The sequence below is a fragment of the Elgaria multicarinata genome, chromosome 22 (assembly GCF_023053635.1).
Source record: "Elgaria multicarinata webbii isolate HBS135686 ecotype San Diego chromosome 22, rElgMul1.1.pri, whole genome shotgun sequence".
Lineage (NCBI taxonomy): Eukaryota > Metazoa > Chordata > Lepidosauria > Squamata > Anguidae > Elgaria > Elgaria multicarinata.
Genome location: NC_086192.1, coordinates 10,778,879 through 10,797,464, shown reverse-complemented (window position 1 = coordinate 10,797,464; position 18,586 = coordinate 10,778,879). Strand labels below are relative to the sequence as shown.

General features: G+C 43.4%; 1 protein-coding gene and 4 non-coding genes across 5 annotated transcripts in view; 1 reads left to right on the top strand and 4 right to left on the bottom strand.

The window, feature by feature from the left end:
• Positions 1-1,379: 1,379 nt before the first annotated feature.
• LOC134412865 (small nucleolar RNA U3) lies at positions 1,380-1,598 on the bottom strand. Its single transcript, XR_010026442.1, has one exon. It is a non-coding gene; the product is annotated as a small nucleolar RNA U3 (small nucleolar RNA).
• A 1,285-nt stretch (positions 1,599-2,883) lies between these two features.
• LOC134412834 (small nucleolar RNA U3) lies at positions 2,884-3,102 on the bottom strand. The gene has a single exon (XR_010026435.1). It is a non-coding gene; the product is annotated as a small nucleolar RNA U3 (small nucleolar RNA).
• A 2,102-nt stretch (positions 3,103-5,204) lies between these two features.
• On the bottom strand, positions 5,205-5,423 carry LOC134412876 (small nucleolar RNA U3). The gene has a single exon (XR_010026443.1). It is a non-coding gene; the product is annotated as a small nucleolar RNA U3 (small nucleolar RNA).
• A 1,079-nt stretch (positions 5,424-6,502) lies between these two features.
• On the bottom strand, positions 6,503-6,721 carry LOC134412887 (small nucleolar RNA U3). Its single transcript, XR_010026444.1, has one exon. It is a non-coding gene; the product is annotated as a small nucleolar RNA U3 (small nucleolar RNA).
• Positions 6,722-10,125: 3,404 nt separating this feature from the next.
• RAD51C (RAD51 paralog C) overlaps positions 10,126-18,586 on the top strand; it is a 36,070-nt gene continuing 27,609 nt past the window's right edge. The window contains exons 1-5 of the mRNA XM_063146488.1: positions 10,126-10,246; positions 12,214-12,472; positions 13,931-14,097; positions 15,051-15,184; positions 17,516-17,647. Coding sequence (XP_063002558.1) covers positions 10,126-10,246; positions 12,214-12,472; positions 13,931-14,097; positions 15,051-15,184; positions 17,516-17,647 — 813 coding nt within the window. The remainder of the gene's footprint in view (positions 10,247-12,213; positions 12,473-13,930; positions 14,098-15,050; positions 15,185-17,515; positions 17,648-18,586) is intronic.

Genomic DNA, 18,586 nt, shown 5'->3' with positions numbered 1-18,586 from the left:
GGGGAGCGAGTTCAGGAACTCGCATGTGCCAAAATGCATCATCAGTCCCAGTCAAGTGGCTCACGTCTGTCTGTCTGTCTGTGTGTGTACTCTGAAATCCAGTCTCTTTATCTCAGGTGTGAGAGGAACAACTTTCTCCAAAGCTGACTCATATCTTTACCATCAGTGTATGCAGTGACGGGTATTCAGCAGCAGACCACACCTCCAAACCTAAACCAGAAAGAGGCTATTACCTTACAAAAATACATTACGAACAGTTCAAAGTACACTTTTGCAGCTGCAGGGCCTTAGATGTGGCATGCCCCCCCCCACCTTGTATCCTGACTCCCCTCCTACCACGAAATTCACACACACACACACGGTATCCTGAGGCCCCTGCTGACAATTTCCCATCTATTGTGATCACTTTCCCTGATCCTGCTAGTAGTGAGATAAAAGCAACCTGTCTCAGCATCATTGCAGGGATGGAAGGGATTGTGTAGCTCTCTCTTCCTCCAAGATCAGGACAACATATAAACCTAGTGGTTTATTCTTGCGTGTGGTTTTTGTTTTTACCTTTTGGGTTAATTCATGGCAAAACCTAGAGAGCTTCAATTATTGGGCGGCATAGAAATGAAATAAATAAAATAAAAATAATATATATGTCGTTACATGTTCTTTGTCAGTTCTGTAACTGCCCACTAGATAGCAGTGTAAGGCAAAGAATCCTAAAATAGGGTGCATAGGTGGTTGGCAAATGCTGAAAGTTGTATGACTTTTTTCTCTCTAAACATTCCTAGGATTGCACCTTAAATCTTGGTTTTGCTGCTGAAAAGCCTTCACTTTTATATTTATAATTATGCGAACTGGAAAAAAGTGACTAAATACGGGGAATATAAAGCATTAAAGAAATGCTGGTGCCCTCCATTTCTAAACATGCATAAGATTGCACCTTAAATCTTGGTTTTGCTGTTGAAAATACGTTTATATTTATAAATATGCCAACTAGAAAAAAGTGACTACATACTGGGAATGTAAAGCATTAAAGAAATGCTGATGCCCTCCATTTCTAAACAAGCACCTTAAATCTTGGTTTTGCTGGTAAATATACTTCATTTTTTATATTTATTAATATGCTAACTGGGAAAAAGTAATTAAATACTGGGCATAAAGCATTAAAGAAATACCAGTGGCCTCCAGGTATTTCAAAGAACAAGCCTGAAACCGCCCAGCATTCTTGGCTGGTTGCCAAGCTAGGTGGGGATGATGGGAATTGTACTGTTAATATTTGAGGGGAAAGTAGGTTAGGAGCCCTTTGCATTATCAAAGCTGGGCACATAAAAGAGCTAAAACAAGTTTTTTTTTCTATTTTTAAACCAGTATAAAAAAAGTGTGAACAAACCACTCAGTCTGTGTTCTCTCCCTCCAACCTCCTTGAAATAAGGAAGCCAGAACGGTCATCAATAGCAGGCAGCAGCCACAGAAATGCAGCACTGCCCACTCGCTTCGCGCTCAGAAGAGAACACTTTGACTCCTCCTCGTGGCTTGCTCAACCGACCACTTTCGAGTGCACTTCTCTAGTTTGATACTATAGAAATGATCCCTGAAAGTATAGTCTTAACGGTAAGGTGCTCGGCTCGCCAGCCTGGGTCTCCCGCCCTGCTCTGTAAGTCACAGCAACCGGCTTCCTAGCCCACGCGACCCCTTCGCGGGATTCATTCACACGGCCGAAAAACTATCGGCTTCAAGTCCGCCGTGGAGAATTTCTTTGGAGAAACGCTTTAAAACTTTGCATTTGCTTTGGAACCGGCAAATGACCATAAGCCCCTCTGTCTTTCGATTTGCATAGGAGACCCAAGCAGCCAATCACGTTCCCACCCGATCCTTCCTAGAACAGACTTCTCTTCTGCTCGTTTACTGGCTCTTTAAATCCACGTGGAGTCCTGACGTCGCTTCCGCCGGCTGATACAGGCAAAAGCTTCCCGGATCTTTGCAGCCCGAGGCTTACTCCTAAGTAAACACGGAAAGGCTCTTGCTACAATCCTGTACACTTAACAGGAAATCCTATGGACCTCAATAGATCTTTCTTCTAAGCGAACATACATAGAACTACCCTGTAAAACAGCCTTCCTCAACCTGGGGCGCTCCAGATGTGTTGGACTACAACTCCCAGAATGCCCCAGCCAGCTGTGTGCAATCCTATACATGTCTACTCAGAAGTAAGCCTCATGGCATTCTACAGGGCTTGCTCACGAGTAAAGATTGCAGCATCACAATATAAATACTTTAATATTCATAAGCCCAATTTCACGGACAGAAAGTAAAATAGAAATTAATCAAACATAATAAACACTAACAATATGAAACACTGAAAAATAAAAGAAATACGTGGAAAGTATTGAACAAGGGACACAAAATGGATCCAGAGGAGCAATTACTTTGCTGCAGCAGGAGCCACAAAGAGTCTTGTGTCGGCTTAAAAACTAATATGCACATGCTTTCATAAACACTGGCTACTTCATCAGAAGAAAAACATACAAAACAGGAAACATGGGACACAAAAGAAATTAGTTATATGGGGGGGAGGGGGAAATCTGGAAATTGGGAGATCCTGGTTCTAATCCCCCACTCAGCAGGTCACTTTGGGTCAGTCACTGACTCACAGCCTATCCTACTTCACAGGGTTGTTGTGAGAGAAAAAATGGAGAGAAGGAGCAGCATACAAGTCCCCGTGGGTCCTTTGCAAGAGAGAAAAAAGGATAGATATGTATGGAAGAAATAAAAAGTCCTATGACACTGCAGCAAGAGCCACAAAGCATGTTTAGACAAAGAAAGAAAATACACCCTTCATGAAGGTAGTAATTAGACACTGTTTTTTAAACCAGTATAAAAAATTGTGAACAAACCACTCAGTCTGTGTTCTCTCCCTCCAACCTCCTTAAAATAAGGAAGCCAGAACGGTCATCAATAGCAGGCAGGAGCCACAGAAATGCAGCACTGCCCACCCGCTTCGCGCTCAGAAGAGAACACTTTGACTCCTCCTCGTGGCTTGCTCAACCGACCACTTTCAAGTGCACTTCTCTAGTTTGATACTATAGAAATGATCCCTGAAAGTATAGTCTTAACCCCAGATGCCGCGCCTCAAACACCAGCCGGGAGCTCTTAGCTTTCCAAATTACAGTGGGCTGCAGGAATGACAGGAACTCTAGTCAGTTTCTTTCTCCTCGCCGCCCTCCCCAATATTTTCCGCACAGAGCCAGCGCACCACCTGTTATCACGGCTTCTGCCTGCCGCAGATTCTGCGTGCCAGGTGAAATTAATAAGAAACTAATAATCCACGGCAAAGCTACTCCCCAGCCAAGCTACAAGACCATGCCTTCTCATTAGCATAGTCAACGCCCCCTATGACGCCCACGACGCTGCTTTATTTATTTCTTCCATGCTCGTAAGGTTTATTCTAACATTTTTTTAAATGTTATTATTCAGAAGCAACGCAATTAATGAAATAACTCAATGCAATGGCAACACACAAGGAAAGAAAGTAAACTTCTTGATGTTATTGAAGCGGGCTCTCTACTGCATGGAAGTTTAGGCCAGGGATGAAGAACACGTGGCTGCAACTCCCATCCTTTCTCACTATTAATTATGCTGGCTGGGGCTGATGGGTGGTGTTGTCTGACACCACCTGGAAGACCAAATGTTTCCCAAACCTTAATAGTGAAATGAGTTGAGCTGCCATCCTATGCACCTCTTGATTGGTATGGGGCTCACTTCTGAGAACATTCAGGACTTGTACTGACAATTTTTAAGGTGTTAGACAACTCTGTTGGTTATGGTGCAGTAGGCTTAAGAGCGCAATCCTATACATGTCTACTCAGAAGTAAGCCTTGTGGCATTCTACAGGGCTTGCTCAAGAGTAAAGATTGCAGCCTCACAATAGAAATACTTTAATATTCATAAGCCCAATTTCACTCGCAGAAAGTAAAATAGAAATTAATCAAAGATAATAAACACTAAGAATATGAAACACTGAAAACTAAGAGAAATATATGGAAAATATTGAATAAGGGACACAAAATGGATCAGAGATATGGGGAAGAAATAACTTCCAGAAGATCAATTACTTTGCTGCAGCAGCAGCCACAAAGAGTCTTGTGTCTGCTTAATAACTAATATTCACACACTTTCATAAGCAGTGTCTACTTCATCAGAAGAAAAACACACAAAAGAGCTGGCATTAACATTCAAAGCCCTAAACAGTTTGGGGCCAGGTTATTTGAAGGAACACCTCCTCCCATATGTACCTGCCCGGACCTTAAGATCATCTACAGGGGCCCTTCTCCGTGAGCCCCTGCCAAAGGAAGTGAGGCAGATGGCTACTAGGAGGAGGGCCTTCTCCGCTGTGGCACCCCGGTTGTGGAATGAGCTCCCCAGAGAGGTCCGCCTGGCGCCTACACTGTACTCTTTTCGTCGCCAACTGAAGACCTTTTTATTCTCAGTATTTTAACACTTAATTTTAACTTAAATTTAAATTTTACTGTTCTAACTCTGTATTTTAATCTTATATCAATTTTTCTGCGTGGTTTTATCCTGATTGTGCTTTTTATACTGTATTTTTTATTCGTGCTTTTAACCTGTTGGTTGTTTTATTATGGTTTTAATTTTTATGAACCGCCCAGAGAGCTTCCGCTATTGGGCGGTATAAAAATGTAATAAATAAATAAATAAAAGAGGAAACACAGGACACAAAAGATATTAGTTATATGGAAAAAATAATTTCTGGAATTTGGTAGATCCTGGTTCTAATCCCCCACTCAGCCATGAATCTCAGCAGGTCACTTTGGGTCAGTCGCTGAGTCACAGCCTATCCTACTTCACAGGGTTGTTGTGAGAGAGAAAATGGAGAGAAGGAGCAGCATACAAGTCCCCATGGGTCCTTTACAAGAGGATAGCCTACCTCACAGAGTTGTTGTGAGAGGGGGGAAAAGGAGAGGAGGAGGAGCATACAAGTCCCCTTAGATCCTTTGCAAGAGAGAAAAAAGGAGGATAGATATGTAAGGAAGCAAGAAAAAATCCTATGACATTGCAGCAAAAGCAACAAAGCATGTTTAGACAGAAAAAGAAAATGTAGAACTCCTGTTTTTGGGTGGAGATAGAATTACACCCTTCATGATGGTAATACTTAGACTCTGTTTTTTTAAACCAGTATAAAAAATTGGGAACAAACCACTCAGTCTGTGTTCTCTCCCTCCAACCTCCTTAAAATAAGGAAGCCAGAACGGTCATCAATAGCAGGCAGCAGCCACAGAAATGCAGCACTGCCCACCCGCTTCGCGCTCAGAAGAGAACACTTTGACTCCTCCTCGTGGCTTGCTCAACCGACCACTTTCGAGTGCACTTCTCTAGTTTGATACTATAGAAATGATCCCTGAAAGTATAGTCTTAACCCCAAGTGCCGCGCCTCAAACACCAGCCGGGAGCTCTTAGCTTTCCAAATTACGGTGGGCTGCAAGAATGACAGGAACTCTAGTCAATTTCTTTCTCCTCCCCGCCCTCCCCAATATTGTTCGCGCAGAGCCAGCGCGCCACGTGTTATCACGGCTTCTGCCGCAGATTCTGCATTCCAGGTGCAATTAATAAGAACATTTAAATTCCTCCACGGCAAAGCTATTCTCCAGCAAAGCTACAAGCCACGCCTTCTTATTAGCATAGTCAACGCCCCCTATGACGCCCGTGACGCTGCTTTCTTTCTTCCATGCTCGTAAGGTTCATTCTAACATTTTTAAAAATATTATTCAGAAGCAACGCAATTAATGAAATAACTCAATGCAATGGCATCACACAAGAAAGTAAACTTCTTGCTGTTATTGCAGCGGGCTCTCTACTGCATGGAAGTTTAGGCCAGGGACAAGAACATGTGACTGCAACTCCCATCCTCCCTCACTATTAATTATGCTGGCTAGGGCTGATGGGTGGTGTAGTCTGACACTACCTGGAAGACCAAACGTTCCCCAAACCTTAATAGTAAAATGAGTTGAGCTGCCAACCTATGTTTTCATAAAGAATGCTTTCAAAAACACTGTCTACTTCATCAGAAGAAAAATACACAAAAGAGGAAACATGAGACACAAAAGAGATTAGATATATGGGAAAAGATAATTTCTAGAAATTGGGAGATCCTGGTTCTAATCCCCCACTCAGCCATGAATCTCAGCAGGTCACTTTGGGTCAGTCGCTGAGTCACAGCCTATCCTACTTCACAGGGTTGTTGTGAGAAAAAAAATGGAGGGAAGGAGCAGCATACAAGTCCCCGTGGGTCCTTTGCAAAAGAGAGAAAAAAAGGAGGATAGATATGTAAGGAAGGAAGAAAAATCCTATGACATTGCAGCAAGAGCAACAAAGCATGTTTAGACAAAGAAAGAAAATGTAGAACTCCTGTTTTTGGGTGCAGATAGAATTACACTCTTCATGATGGTAATAATTAGACTCTGTTTTTCAAACCAGCATAAAAAATTGTGAACAAACCACTCAGTCTGTGTTCTCTCCCTCCAACCTCCTTAACATAAGGAAGCCAGAACGGTCATCAATAGCAGGCAGCAGCCACAGAAATGCAGCACTGCCCACTCGCTTCGCGCTCAGAAGAGAACACTTTGACTCCTCCTCGTGGCTTGCTCAACCGACCACTTTCGAGTGCACTTCTCTAGTTTGATACTATAGAAATGATCCCTGAAAGTATAGTCTTAACCCCAAGTGCCGCGCCTCAAACACCAGCCGGGCGCTCTTAGCTTTCCAAATTACGGTGGGCTGCAAGAATGACAGGAACTCTAGTCAGTTTCTTTCTCCTCGCCGCCCTCCCCAATATTTTCCGCCGCAGAGCCAGCGTGCCACCTGTTATCACGGCTTCTGCCCGCCGCTGATTCTGCATGCCAGGTGAAATTAATAAGAACTTTTAATTTCCTCCACAGCCAAGCTACAAGACCACGCCTTCTCATTAGCATAGTCAACGCCCCCTATGACGCCCGCGATGCGGTTTTATTCCTTTCTTCCACGCTCGTAAAGTTTATTCTAACATTTTAAAAAATGTTATTATTCAGAAGCAACGCTATTAATGAAATAACTCAATACAATGGCATCACACAAGGAAAGAAAGTAAACTTCTGCATCCAACCTTTCTACAAGACAAAAACGCTCTCGAAAACAAATCTTTTTTAAATTAACATTATTTTTTTATCTTCTATAAAAGCATCCTTTTTTCTTTCTTTATGCCTTTGCAAATTGGGGAGAGGGCGGTCCTATTAATTCTACATAGGCACGCTTACTTGGGAGTAAGACCCATATCTAGCGCCTCCAGCAGCAAGTAAGGTAAGATCCTTGCCAAGCGCACGCTTATCGCCATGTAAAACTGCACCGCATCCCAGTTTTAATCCAGTACGCCAGTTTCGTACAGGGAGCTTGTCTTTTGTCAGAGGCCTACCGCCACCCTACACAGAGGCTGGATTTGGGGACCGTGACCGCCACCTCCTAAAAAGCGCACCAACGTTTACATTTGTCTAATCCTCCAGGTGCAAAACTTGTCTTCATTGCATGCCCGAGAGAGCAACGGGGTGGCAGATTTATCCTTCAGTTTGCAAAATTTGCTGTTGGGGATCAATGCAAAGGACAAACCGGATGCGCGTCCTGCATCTCTTTGCAGGAGCAAATGAAGAGGCAATTTCTTACGGCACCAAAAATGGTTTCCAATTATTATTATCATTAAAAGAAGTGCTTCTTTTTGCATTCCAAAACCCCAAGTTGCAAAGATCTCCGCACTCTAATGCGGCCCTTACCCTTTTTAAGAATGATCTTCGTGGGATCCTTTTCAGAGGACACAGCTTCACTGGACAAGGACACGGAGTGCGTAGACCATTCACCCTGGTTTAAAGATAATCCAGATTTAGGACTGGCCTCTCTACATTTATTCCGTGACCACCAGCACCACCACGTTTTAAATAGACCTACTTACTGCATATTGTCTGGGGGATAAGTTTCATTGACCGCAATAGGCCTTTATTTCCAGGGAACCGAATTCCTGGTTTCCTATTTACGATTATTCCCGCTTTGAGCCCTTCTCCATCAACGCTAAAACCGGTTTGGACCATAAACAAGCAACGGGAATTAAATCAGAAAAATTGGCGAGGTGGTGGGAGAAATGCTATCTTCCAAAACGTGTTTTACACCCACACACAACTGAACAATTCCAGATATATCATTTAGTAGCAAGTTCAGTGTAACTTAAGGGACGCCCAGGCAGGTTTCCTTAGTGGAATTTGGGCCTAGTAAGTGTGTTTACCCGTTTCTACTATAAGTATATAATTAGGGGTAGAAACTTTCGACCTTAATTATCCCTCCACTCCGCGTTGCACAGGTTCAGTTCTCCCCTACTCTGTTTTGTCCCCGAGTATATTCAAGACTGCGCCCCCAAATTACCCCTCACCTGCTAATACCAGGGCTGTTTCCCGTAAATAAACTTCTCTCGCCCCTAAACACCTACCCCTTCCTTTGCCAAACCGTCGTAGGAACGCGGTCACCCCGTTTCCTAACCGCGGAGGAATTCATCCTTTAGTGACCGAATGTCAGAATAATGGTCTTTTTCCAGCACAGAACACGTGTCCGTGCGCGCCTGCGTGCGAGAGAGAAAACGGATTCAGCTGGGTTATGACAGTACAGATTGCAGGAAGGACTATGTGTAATATTATTAGTTTATTAGAATGTAAGCCTATGCGGCAGGGTTTTGCGATGGTATTGTTTTACTCTGTACAGCACCGTTTACACTGATGGTGCTATATAAATAATAAATAAATAAATAAATAAAAAATTATGCACCTTTAATTGGGCCACAATCAAGGTTACACGAAGGTTTGTGGGTCTGTGTAAGAGAGCTTCGGCTATGGGCCGGTATATAAATGTAATAAATAAATAACATAAATGTACAGGATCACAGCCTTTACAGCGCAATGTCTGCTCTGAAGCCAGCCCCGTTGAAGTCAATGGGGCTTACTCTTAAGTAAAGAGTGTACAGAATCGCAGCCTTATAGCGCAGTGCCTACTCTGAAGCAAGCCCCATTGAAATCAATGGGGCTTACTCTTAAGTAAAGCGTGTACAGAATCGCAGCCTTATGCAATGCCTACTCAGAAGCAAACCCCGTTGAAATCAATGGGGCTTACTCTTAAGTAAAGCATATACAGAATCACAGCCTTATAGTGCCTCCTCAGAAGCAAGCCCCGTTGAAATCAATGGGGCTTACTCTTAAGTAAAGTGTGTACAGAATCGCAGCCTTATAGCGCAGTGCCTACTCTGAAGCAAGCCCCGTTGAAATCAATGGGACTTACTCTTAAGTAAAGCGTGTACAGAATCGCAGCCTTATGCAATGCCTACTCAGAAGCAAACCCTGTTGAAATCAATGGGGCTTACTCTTAAGTAAAGCATATACAGAATCACAGCCTTATAGTGCCTCCTCAGAAGCAAGCCCCGTTGAAATCAATGGGGCTTACTCTTAAGTAAAGTGTGTACAGAATCGCAGCTTTATAGCGCAGTGCCTACTCTGAAGCAAGCCCCGTTGAAATCAATGGGACTTACTCTTAAGTAAAGTATATACAGAATCGCAGCCTTATAGTGCCTCCTCAGAAGGAAGCCCCGCTGAAGTCAATGGGGCTTACTCTTAAGTAAAGAGTGTACAGAATCACAGCCTTATAGCGCAGTGCCTACTCTGAAGCAAGCCCCGTTGAAGTCAATAGGGCTTACTCTTAAGTAAACCGTGTACAGAATCGCAGCCTTATGCAATGCCTACTCAGAAGCAAACCCCGTTGAAATCAATGGGGCTTACTTTTAAGTAAAGCATATACAGAATCGCAGCCTTATAGTGCCTCCTCAGAAGCAAGCCCCGCTGAAGTCAATGGGGCTTACTCTGAAGTAAAGAGTGTACAGCGCCTACTCAGAAGCAAACCCCGCTGAAGTCAATGGGGCTTACTCCCAGGTAAATGCGGAGCGTGGCCCCCTTCACGAAAGAAGCGGGAGGGCAAAGAGCCGCCCGAAGGGGGCCGGGCCGGGGCGGAGCAGGACGGAGAGCCGCCTCCTTCCTTCCCCTTCTCGCCGCCTCCGCCTCCATCATGGAGCCGAGGGACGTGGGCAGCTTCCCCTTGGCGCCCGGTCTCCGGGCCAAGCTCGTCGCCGCCGGTTTCCAGACGGCCCAAGACGTGCTCGAGGTCGGACCCTGTCAGCTCAGCAAAGGTACCGGCGGCCAACGCTGAGGAGAAAAACCGCTTCCCGCCAAAACGCTTCCCGCCAAAAAAAAATTACCTCAGCCAAACTGACTTTTCCTTTCCCTCCCCACCATGACAGGGGCCTCAGGACTTCTATTATTTATTATTATTATTATTATTATTATTATTATTATTATTATTATTATTATTATTATTATTATTATTATTATTATTATTAATTATGTATAGCTTGCGGGCCTTGTACATAAACAGAAATTTCTGTGTATATTTTGTGCATAGGGTCTTGCCTGGAAGTCAGTCCCATTGAACTGAATGGGGTTTGCTGCTGACTAGAAACGGGTAGGCCTAATGAAATGGGCCTGGAGTCCACAGAAGTTCGTGTCAGAATAACATTCGGTTCGTTTTTTAAGGTGGCGCAAGATTCTTCGATGTTTTTATGGTTGGCCATTTGGCATTTGCAACCGCTAGATGTCACTCTCCTATCGCGCTTCCAAAGATGTCAATTTTCCAACATCCACCTACTATTAATTTTATCTTTTTAATGTATTATATTTATAGGGTGACCCTATGGAAAGGAGGACTGGGCTCCTGTATCTTTAACAGTTGTATTGAAAAGGAAATGTCAGCAGGTGTCATTTGTATATATGGAGCACCTGGTGAAATTCCCTCTTCATCACAACAGTTAAAGCTGCAGGTGCCCTGCCCTCTTGACCAGATACAAAAGAAGGTAGGGCTCCTTCAGCTTTAACTGTTGTGATGAAGAGGGAATTTCACCAGGTGCTGCATGCACACAAGTGACACCTCCTTAGGGTGACCATATGAAAAGGAGGACAGGGCTCCTGTATCTTTAACAGTTGTATTGAAAAGGGAATTTCAGCAGGTGTCATTTGTATATATGGAGAACCTGATGAAATTTCCTCTTCATCACAACAGTTAAAGCTGCAGGAGCCCTTCCCTCTTTAAAAATGGTCATTCCGGTACAGCTCCTGCAGCTCTCTTCTCCCAGGCATTTTAACAGCATTTAACAACGTTAAGTTTGTTTTTAATGGACCCCAGAATTGTTGTTTTAAATGGATACTGTTGTTTTTATACTGTTTTTATGTTTTTAAATTTTTTGTATACTTTTAATGTTTACTATTTTTAATTGTTGTAAACCGCCCAGAGAGCTTCGGCTGTGGGGCGGTACATAAATGTAAATAAATAAATAAAATAAAATATATACAAAATGACACCTGCTGAAATTTCCTTTTCAATACAACTGTTAAAGATACAGGAGCCCTGTCCTCCTTTTCATAGGGTCACCCTAATATTTATTTTAAATAGTGCAAATAAACAAGATTATAAACAGGTATTAAGACAAAGTAAATACACATATAATCCCAACCCTGACCAAAATGACCAAAGAGAAAGCCATATTGTTATGGTTTCATTTTTCCCCTCTTAGTAATAATTTACTAATATTCTGTGCTTCTACTATGTTGTGTCAAATATAATCCTAAAAAATTCAATACAGTCATAAAATACAGTTTGAAATGATATCATTAAACACTTGGGCTGCAGTCTTCTACGCACTTGAAAGTAGGTCCAATTGAACTCAAAAGGATGTACTTCCAAGTAGATATTATAGGATTGCATAGTAAGAACATCAATTACGAATAAAGCATTTTTAAAACTTCAGATGAAACTCTAGCAGCTGGGGGAAAACATTTTTAAAATAAAAGTCAGACGTTAAAACATTTCTCTGAGATGTTTCCAGATATGAAAAGAAAGAAAACCATTTTAGGCTGCAATTCTATGAAAACTTACCTAAGTCTCATTGAACTTAGCGGGATTTACTTCTGAATAGAAATGTGTAGGATAGTTTAACTTACCTAACATTTGCAGGAGATGTCAATCCTGCAAGTAAAGTTAATTAGGAGTCTGTTTCTTTTTTTCAAAATAATTTAACATGTACTTTATATTTTGATTTTTCAGAAACTGGAATTTCTAAGCAGGAGGCATTAGAAATTTTGCAAGTGGTCAGACGGGAACGACATGGGGACGGAGCAAAGCCTGCCGGGGAACCAGCCGCTGTCAGGAAATACACAGCTCTTGAACTCTTTGAAGAGGAGCAAGTTCAAGGCTTCATCATCACCTTCTGCTCTGCGTTGGATGGTATCCTAGGAGGGGGTATGCAGCTGACGAAACTAACGGAGATCTGTGGAGCACCAGGTGTCGGCAAAACACAGTTGTGGTAAAAGCAACACCTGCCAAAACTAAGATTTGAAGTTCTTTCTGCATCTCCTCTTGTTTACCATCACTCCTGGGGGTGTCTTCTGAGTCAGACAAGTTGAGCTCAGTACTTGGAAAACTTGCCCAGGAGTTCCATTCCGCTGTGGAGATTATCCCCCGTGTCCCTTTATCGTCTGGGGTGTATACAAGAGAGAGGAACTTAAGCTTTCAAAACATGTACCTAGTGAATTGTGGCCTGTTTCTATTGTGATCTCTGAATGCAGCCATTGACTATGGCTTCTTGTGACGGGAACAAGCCTAGCATCCCCCAGGGACTCACATGCTCATCCCTCCTTATCTGCATTTGGAAGCTTTCAGTTCAATTTTTTGATTAAATACAGCTTATCTTATTGTCCAAATATGTCAAACTACGGTTAACCTTAATCATGGTTTGTTTGAAACAGTCCAGCTTCAAACTATGGTTTATGAAGCTGGCTTATTTCAACAAGCCGTAATTAAGAGTAACCACTGTTTAAGGTTCAGATGGATTGCTGAAATGTGGTTAATTGAAATTGAGAACAAAAGCTTCTGATCTTCTTGCAGTTCTGTTGAAGAAGAGAATCTAGAAACCTGGGGGAAATCTACGTTTATCCTCATCGCAACAAACCAGTGTTTATTAAGAAATCCAAACACAGCCTATATATGGGCTACATAAAGTGTTAAGTTGCAATATTCTGAATGGCGAGGTTACTCTGGAGAGGAGTAAACAAAATCATGTGCCATATATCCTGTTGTAAGTCCATATAACAGATCAGGGGTAGGTAAGCAACCTTTGACAATTTGAGAAACTCTCCTGGGTTCCACTACAAAATAGGTGCACTGCAGATGGCAAAATTGGTCTGCAGCCAGCTGCCATCTTCATTTCCTAGGAATGTCTCTGAGCCCCACATGTGGCCCGGAGCATTCATGGGAAAAGAAAATGGGAGTAGCTTTGCTGAATGCATAGTGTTGATTACAAGTCTGTAGCCACTACAAGATTGAGCAGCTGTCCATTCAAGACCCAACAATGTAATCCAGTATCCACTTGCTCAGGAGGAGAAACATTCAGCTCAAGGGGCTTCTGAGTAAATATACACTGGATCAGGGTGTTAGTTCCAATTTCAATGGAACTTCTTCCCTATTAAGTAAGCAAGTGTGTTAGTACTTTCTGCCTGAATGTCTTGCTGTAGATGAGCTTTACAGTGGTGTTTTTCAAATCTCTGCAGACTTATAAATTGCCCTGTGACCATAACAATAAGATCAAGGTCATTTGCCCATTCCATACTGCAGGGATCTCTTTGCTGTGTGCTTTCCTGCCTGATTTGGCAGAAGAAGAACCAGTTTCTCCAGAGATAAGCCAGAAGTTGGCTTTTAATAACCTTTCTTTATTGGTGTTCAATGATTTCTTTGCCTGTGTCCCTCTCTCTGTCTCCTTTCCCAGCATGCAACTGGTGGTGGATGTGCAGATTCCAGAATGCTTTGGAGGTCTTGCTGGAGAAGCTGTTTTCATAGATACAGAGGGGAGTTTCATGGTAGACCGAGTAGTGGATATGGCAGCAGCCTGTGTCCAGCATTGCCAGCTAATTGCTGAAATGCACCCAGAAGAAGGTTTGTTACCAAGCTGTGTTCACTTCTGAGCAAAGGGCAACCTTCCCCATGTTATTTGTATAGAACATAGGAAACTGCTTTATTTAAAGTGGTGCAAAACCTCTTTCATCCCGAGGACTGAATTCCATTTTGGAGAAGCCCTGAGGGTCTGTGTTCTAGTGGTGGGCGCACCGAAAGCAAAAGAGGTGGAGCGAAAAAGAATTGAATCAGATATTTTCCCAGGTCGTGTTCTTATTTATTTATTTTTATTTATAGCATTTTGATCCCGCCCTTTAGCCAAAAAGATTCCCAAGGCAGCTTACGAAGATATTTCTTAAGACAGTCCCTACCCACAGGCTTACAGTTTAAAAAAAACATGACACGAAAGGAAAGGGGATTGGGAGGGAGGAGGAAAAAAGCAAATTCAGGCTCTAGATTCTTAGTTGCAAAGTTCAGCAGGTCATGGACACAGTGGAAGGCCTGCTGCTTCCTCTCCCTGTCATAGCCTACAGATCCAGGCACAATGGAGGGATGCCTGATGGCTGCATATTTTCCCTCTGATATCCACAGTAGTGAGAGTTGTTAGCGGGAGGGAGGGGGGCTCTGAGCTGGAGCTGGACCCAGGCATGATGGAGGGATACCTGGCTGAATTCACTTCACCACCCTACATTAGGTCTGGATTCTTTTTCAGTTTCTGTGAGAACTCTTTGCAGATAGTTGTATTTCAAGCCTTGAAGCAGCCTTTTAAGTGTCGTTTAGGGAGGTTGATGCTTTGTCCTCTGCCTAGAAATCTTGTACCACTGGGCTAGGCATTGCCAGTTCTGTTATCTTCACAGCCAGGAATTTAAATGGTTCCTCATTCCATGCTCTGCCTTGCTGACTGTGTGCATAAAAGACAAGTTGGGGAAGAGATGGGGCAGGATGGTAGTAAATGCTATGTTCAGCATAGATTCCCCCCTCCATTCTTCCTTCAGATCATCAAACAGCCCTGGAGACTTTCTCCCTTGAAAATATTCTTTCGCATATCTATTACTTCCGTTGCCATGACTATGTGGAGCTGCTGGCACAGGTGTACCTCCTCCCAGACTTCCTCTCTGGGCACTCAAAGGTAGGTGTTAGGGAGTGATGTTCTCTGCGTGTGAGACAGAAAAGGCAAGACTGGGTGTTTGCTCGTTATTTAAAGAATACTTGGCTCCTTTGATCCGAGTTGCATTGTTAGCTTGATTGGACTGAGGTCTGCTTGGATCGAGGCGGGGAGCAACATTAGTACAACAAATCAACACATCTTAAAAATTCTTGATTTAACATTCACCTGAGTAGGCCTGCTGGAAAAGGCTAGTCTTAAATTAATCATACTGCTGTCTTTTTGCTCCTTGTATTGCTTTTGTTGTAATTGTTTTCGATGTTATGTTTTTAATGTTGTATTTTAAATGTTGCTTCAGAAGTTTGGCATGGTCTGTTGTCCCTGATATCCTCACTGCTCCCCCTATTTGCCTCAGGAACTTTCATGCCTTGCTACCTTCTGGAATGGACTTTGGGGACAGCAGTTGTGCTAAGTTGGGATGGTCTACATTGTACAGCAGTGGAACACGCTCTTTCACTCAGCGAACAGCAGCTAGAAAAGGACATGTCCGTCCTTGTGTTATTGACTCTACTCATCAGTGGAAAATAGCTCAAGGGTTGAAACGTGTGAAGGCTGCAGCACATGCCGCTTTGGGTAACAGTGAAGCCATCCCAAGAGAAGTGGTGTTCGAATGTGCCCCAAGTGCCGGAGTTATAAACACTGCCATACTTTTCGCTTTCTCTTTTTTGCAAGGAACCCTTCTCCCTAAAAGGCCACGTGTGTGTGTCGGGCATATTTGTTTAACCTTTTGAAATCATTGGCCCTGTTCAGAAGACACCTTAAACCCTGCTGGTTAAGGCTTTTGGTTAAGCAGCAGGGTTTAAGGCGTCTTGTGCGATGCGTTTTGCTAAAGTCGACGCTTCCCAGGCGGCTGAAACGGTGCAGGCAGAGCGAGGTTTACTTGTGACAGGCTGCGGCGAAGGAATCTTAATAATAAATCATAACTAAGCACAGTGATGGGAATGAGCCTTGAGCAACCTAGTTGACTTCCTTCTGAATTATGAATGAAATAGTTAGGAAAAGCAAATACCCGGAGGAAGAATGATAAACAGTCTCTGTAGAATCGAGTACATATTTCTCTCTGTGTGTGTTTTATTGGCATGTCTATAGGCTCAAACTCCACAAGTGTGTGGGAGATTCTTATATCTAGAGAAATGCATATCATTCGGGAATCTCGCTTTCATTTGAAAGAGAGGGAGCTTCTAGCCTGCAAGATTGCAGAGAAGCTTTTGAACCCACAGGAACGGCCTGGAGAAGCCTTTAAAAACACGCGCAGGCACAAGAGAGAGGGGTTATAAAACTGCCAAGGCAGCTTCCGATTAATGTATCTGTACGATCAGCACGTGTGTTGCATTCATACGTTACATTTTTAAAACTCGACTTAACATGCCTTCAGCGTACACCTAAAAAATGTAATGTGTGAACTGACCCTTAAAACACCAAATGTGATTGCACTTGCAGGTGTCCTATATGCTTTTCTGACATTGATTTTTATTTATTTATTTATAAATGTTTACGTGCCACTTCCCATTTAAAAAATAAATAAATCCCAGAGCAGTTTACAACAAGTTATAAAATAATGTATTATTATAAAAGCACAGCAGCATGGAGAGAGTAAACCGGGGACAACAGAACAGCAAGGGAAACCCCTCCGAGGTCGGAGACCCCAGACCCTTCCCCCTCGCAGTGGGTGGAGAAAGAAAGTCATGGGCTACTCCGTGATCAAAAAAGTGACCTTGGAGGAGGAGGAAAGGGGTGTTCCGGTGGGCAGGGAGGGGAAGAAATTGGAGAGGCCAGCATACACGTTATCCTAAGCCTCCTCCAGCCTCTTTACCTCCCCCTCCGAAACAGCCTTGCTAGAGGGCCTGAAAACCCAATCTAGCTAAAATACTGGAGATCGGAGCTCAGGGAAGTGAAGATCACCTCCGCTGCTCCTCCCGCTCTGTCGGCTTCAGCCCGGCAAGCCATAGGAAACTTGGAAGCCTCTAGGCTTGGGGGCTTCTAAGCGGTGAGGGTGCAGTCCATAGCACTGCACCCTTAAACAAGTGAATGGTTGGGGAAAGCCGGGGTAAACAAGTTCGTTTTTAATAATTGTTGACAGCACATGATTGTCAGTTCCAAACGTTTCGCAGTGGGGAGGTCATTCCTGATGCAGAGGTGCCAGCACAGAGTGCTGCTGCCAGATGGGATTGTGTAGGTTGTGGCACAGACAACAAGGCCTCCCCTGAAGATCATAGTGGTCTGTATAGGGGAGACAATCTTTCAGGAATATTTTTTTCCATCATTGCAGCTCTGCGTTCTATATCCTGTCAATAGGTACGGTTGGTTGTGATCGATGGCGTCGCCTTTCCCTTCCGCCACGGCTTCGAGGATCTCTCCCTGCGGACACGGCTGTTGAACGGCCTGGCCCAGCAGCTGATCACAATCGCAAACGATCACACGTTAGCGGTGAGTTCTTTCGAGGGGGAACGGATGAGGTGGGCAGAGGTCAAAGGGGATGATGCAGCTCTGCCACACACCCCCACAAAATTACGGTGCACTAAACAAACTGGTTAAGTTGCCACTGCAGAACAAAACTGCAGAAACTTGCTGTTTTGAGATGAATTGTGAGAGTCTTATTTATTTATTTATTTATTTATTTATTTATTATTTAAAACATTTGTATCCCGCTCTATATCATTAAGATCTCAAGGCGGTGTACAGATTAAAGGATACAGTATAAAGCAATAAATATACACAGCTAAAAACAAATTAAACCATGAACTAAGTTAAAATTTAGTCTTGAAATGCTAAATTTTAAACCTAGTACTAGATTCTGTACTTGAAATTGAAATCACTCGTGATGAACAGAGCACGAAGTTTAGCTTTCTGAGAATATCTTTTCATTTCACATATCTAAACTTCCTCCTTTTCTTCTTCCCTCCACTCTGGGAAGAAGCTGCAGTTTGAAGGGGGCACTAGTTTTGCTGGTAGATGGGGGACTTGGCCTGCCTACTCTCCTCAAAGTAGCACGGCTCTTAGAATCATAGAGTCATAGAATAGCAGAGTTTGAAGAGGCCTGCAAGGCCATCGTGTCCAACCCCCTGCTCAATGCAGGAATCCACGCTAAAGCATTGTCCAGCTGCCTCCTGAAGGTCTCTAGTGTGGGAGAGCCCACAACAATGATTCTTGCGTTAGAATCATAGGATAGTAGACTTGGAAGGGCCTCTTAAGGCCATCAAGTCCAATTTCCCCTCTCAGTGCAGGAATCCACCCTAAAGCATTGTCCAGCTGCCTCTTGAAGGCCTCTAGTGTGGGAGAGCCCACAACAATGATTCTTGTGTTAGAATCATGGGATAGTAGACTTGGAAGGGGCATCTTAAGGTCATCAAATCCAATTTCCCCTCT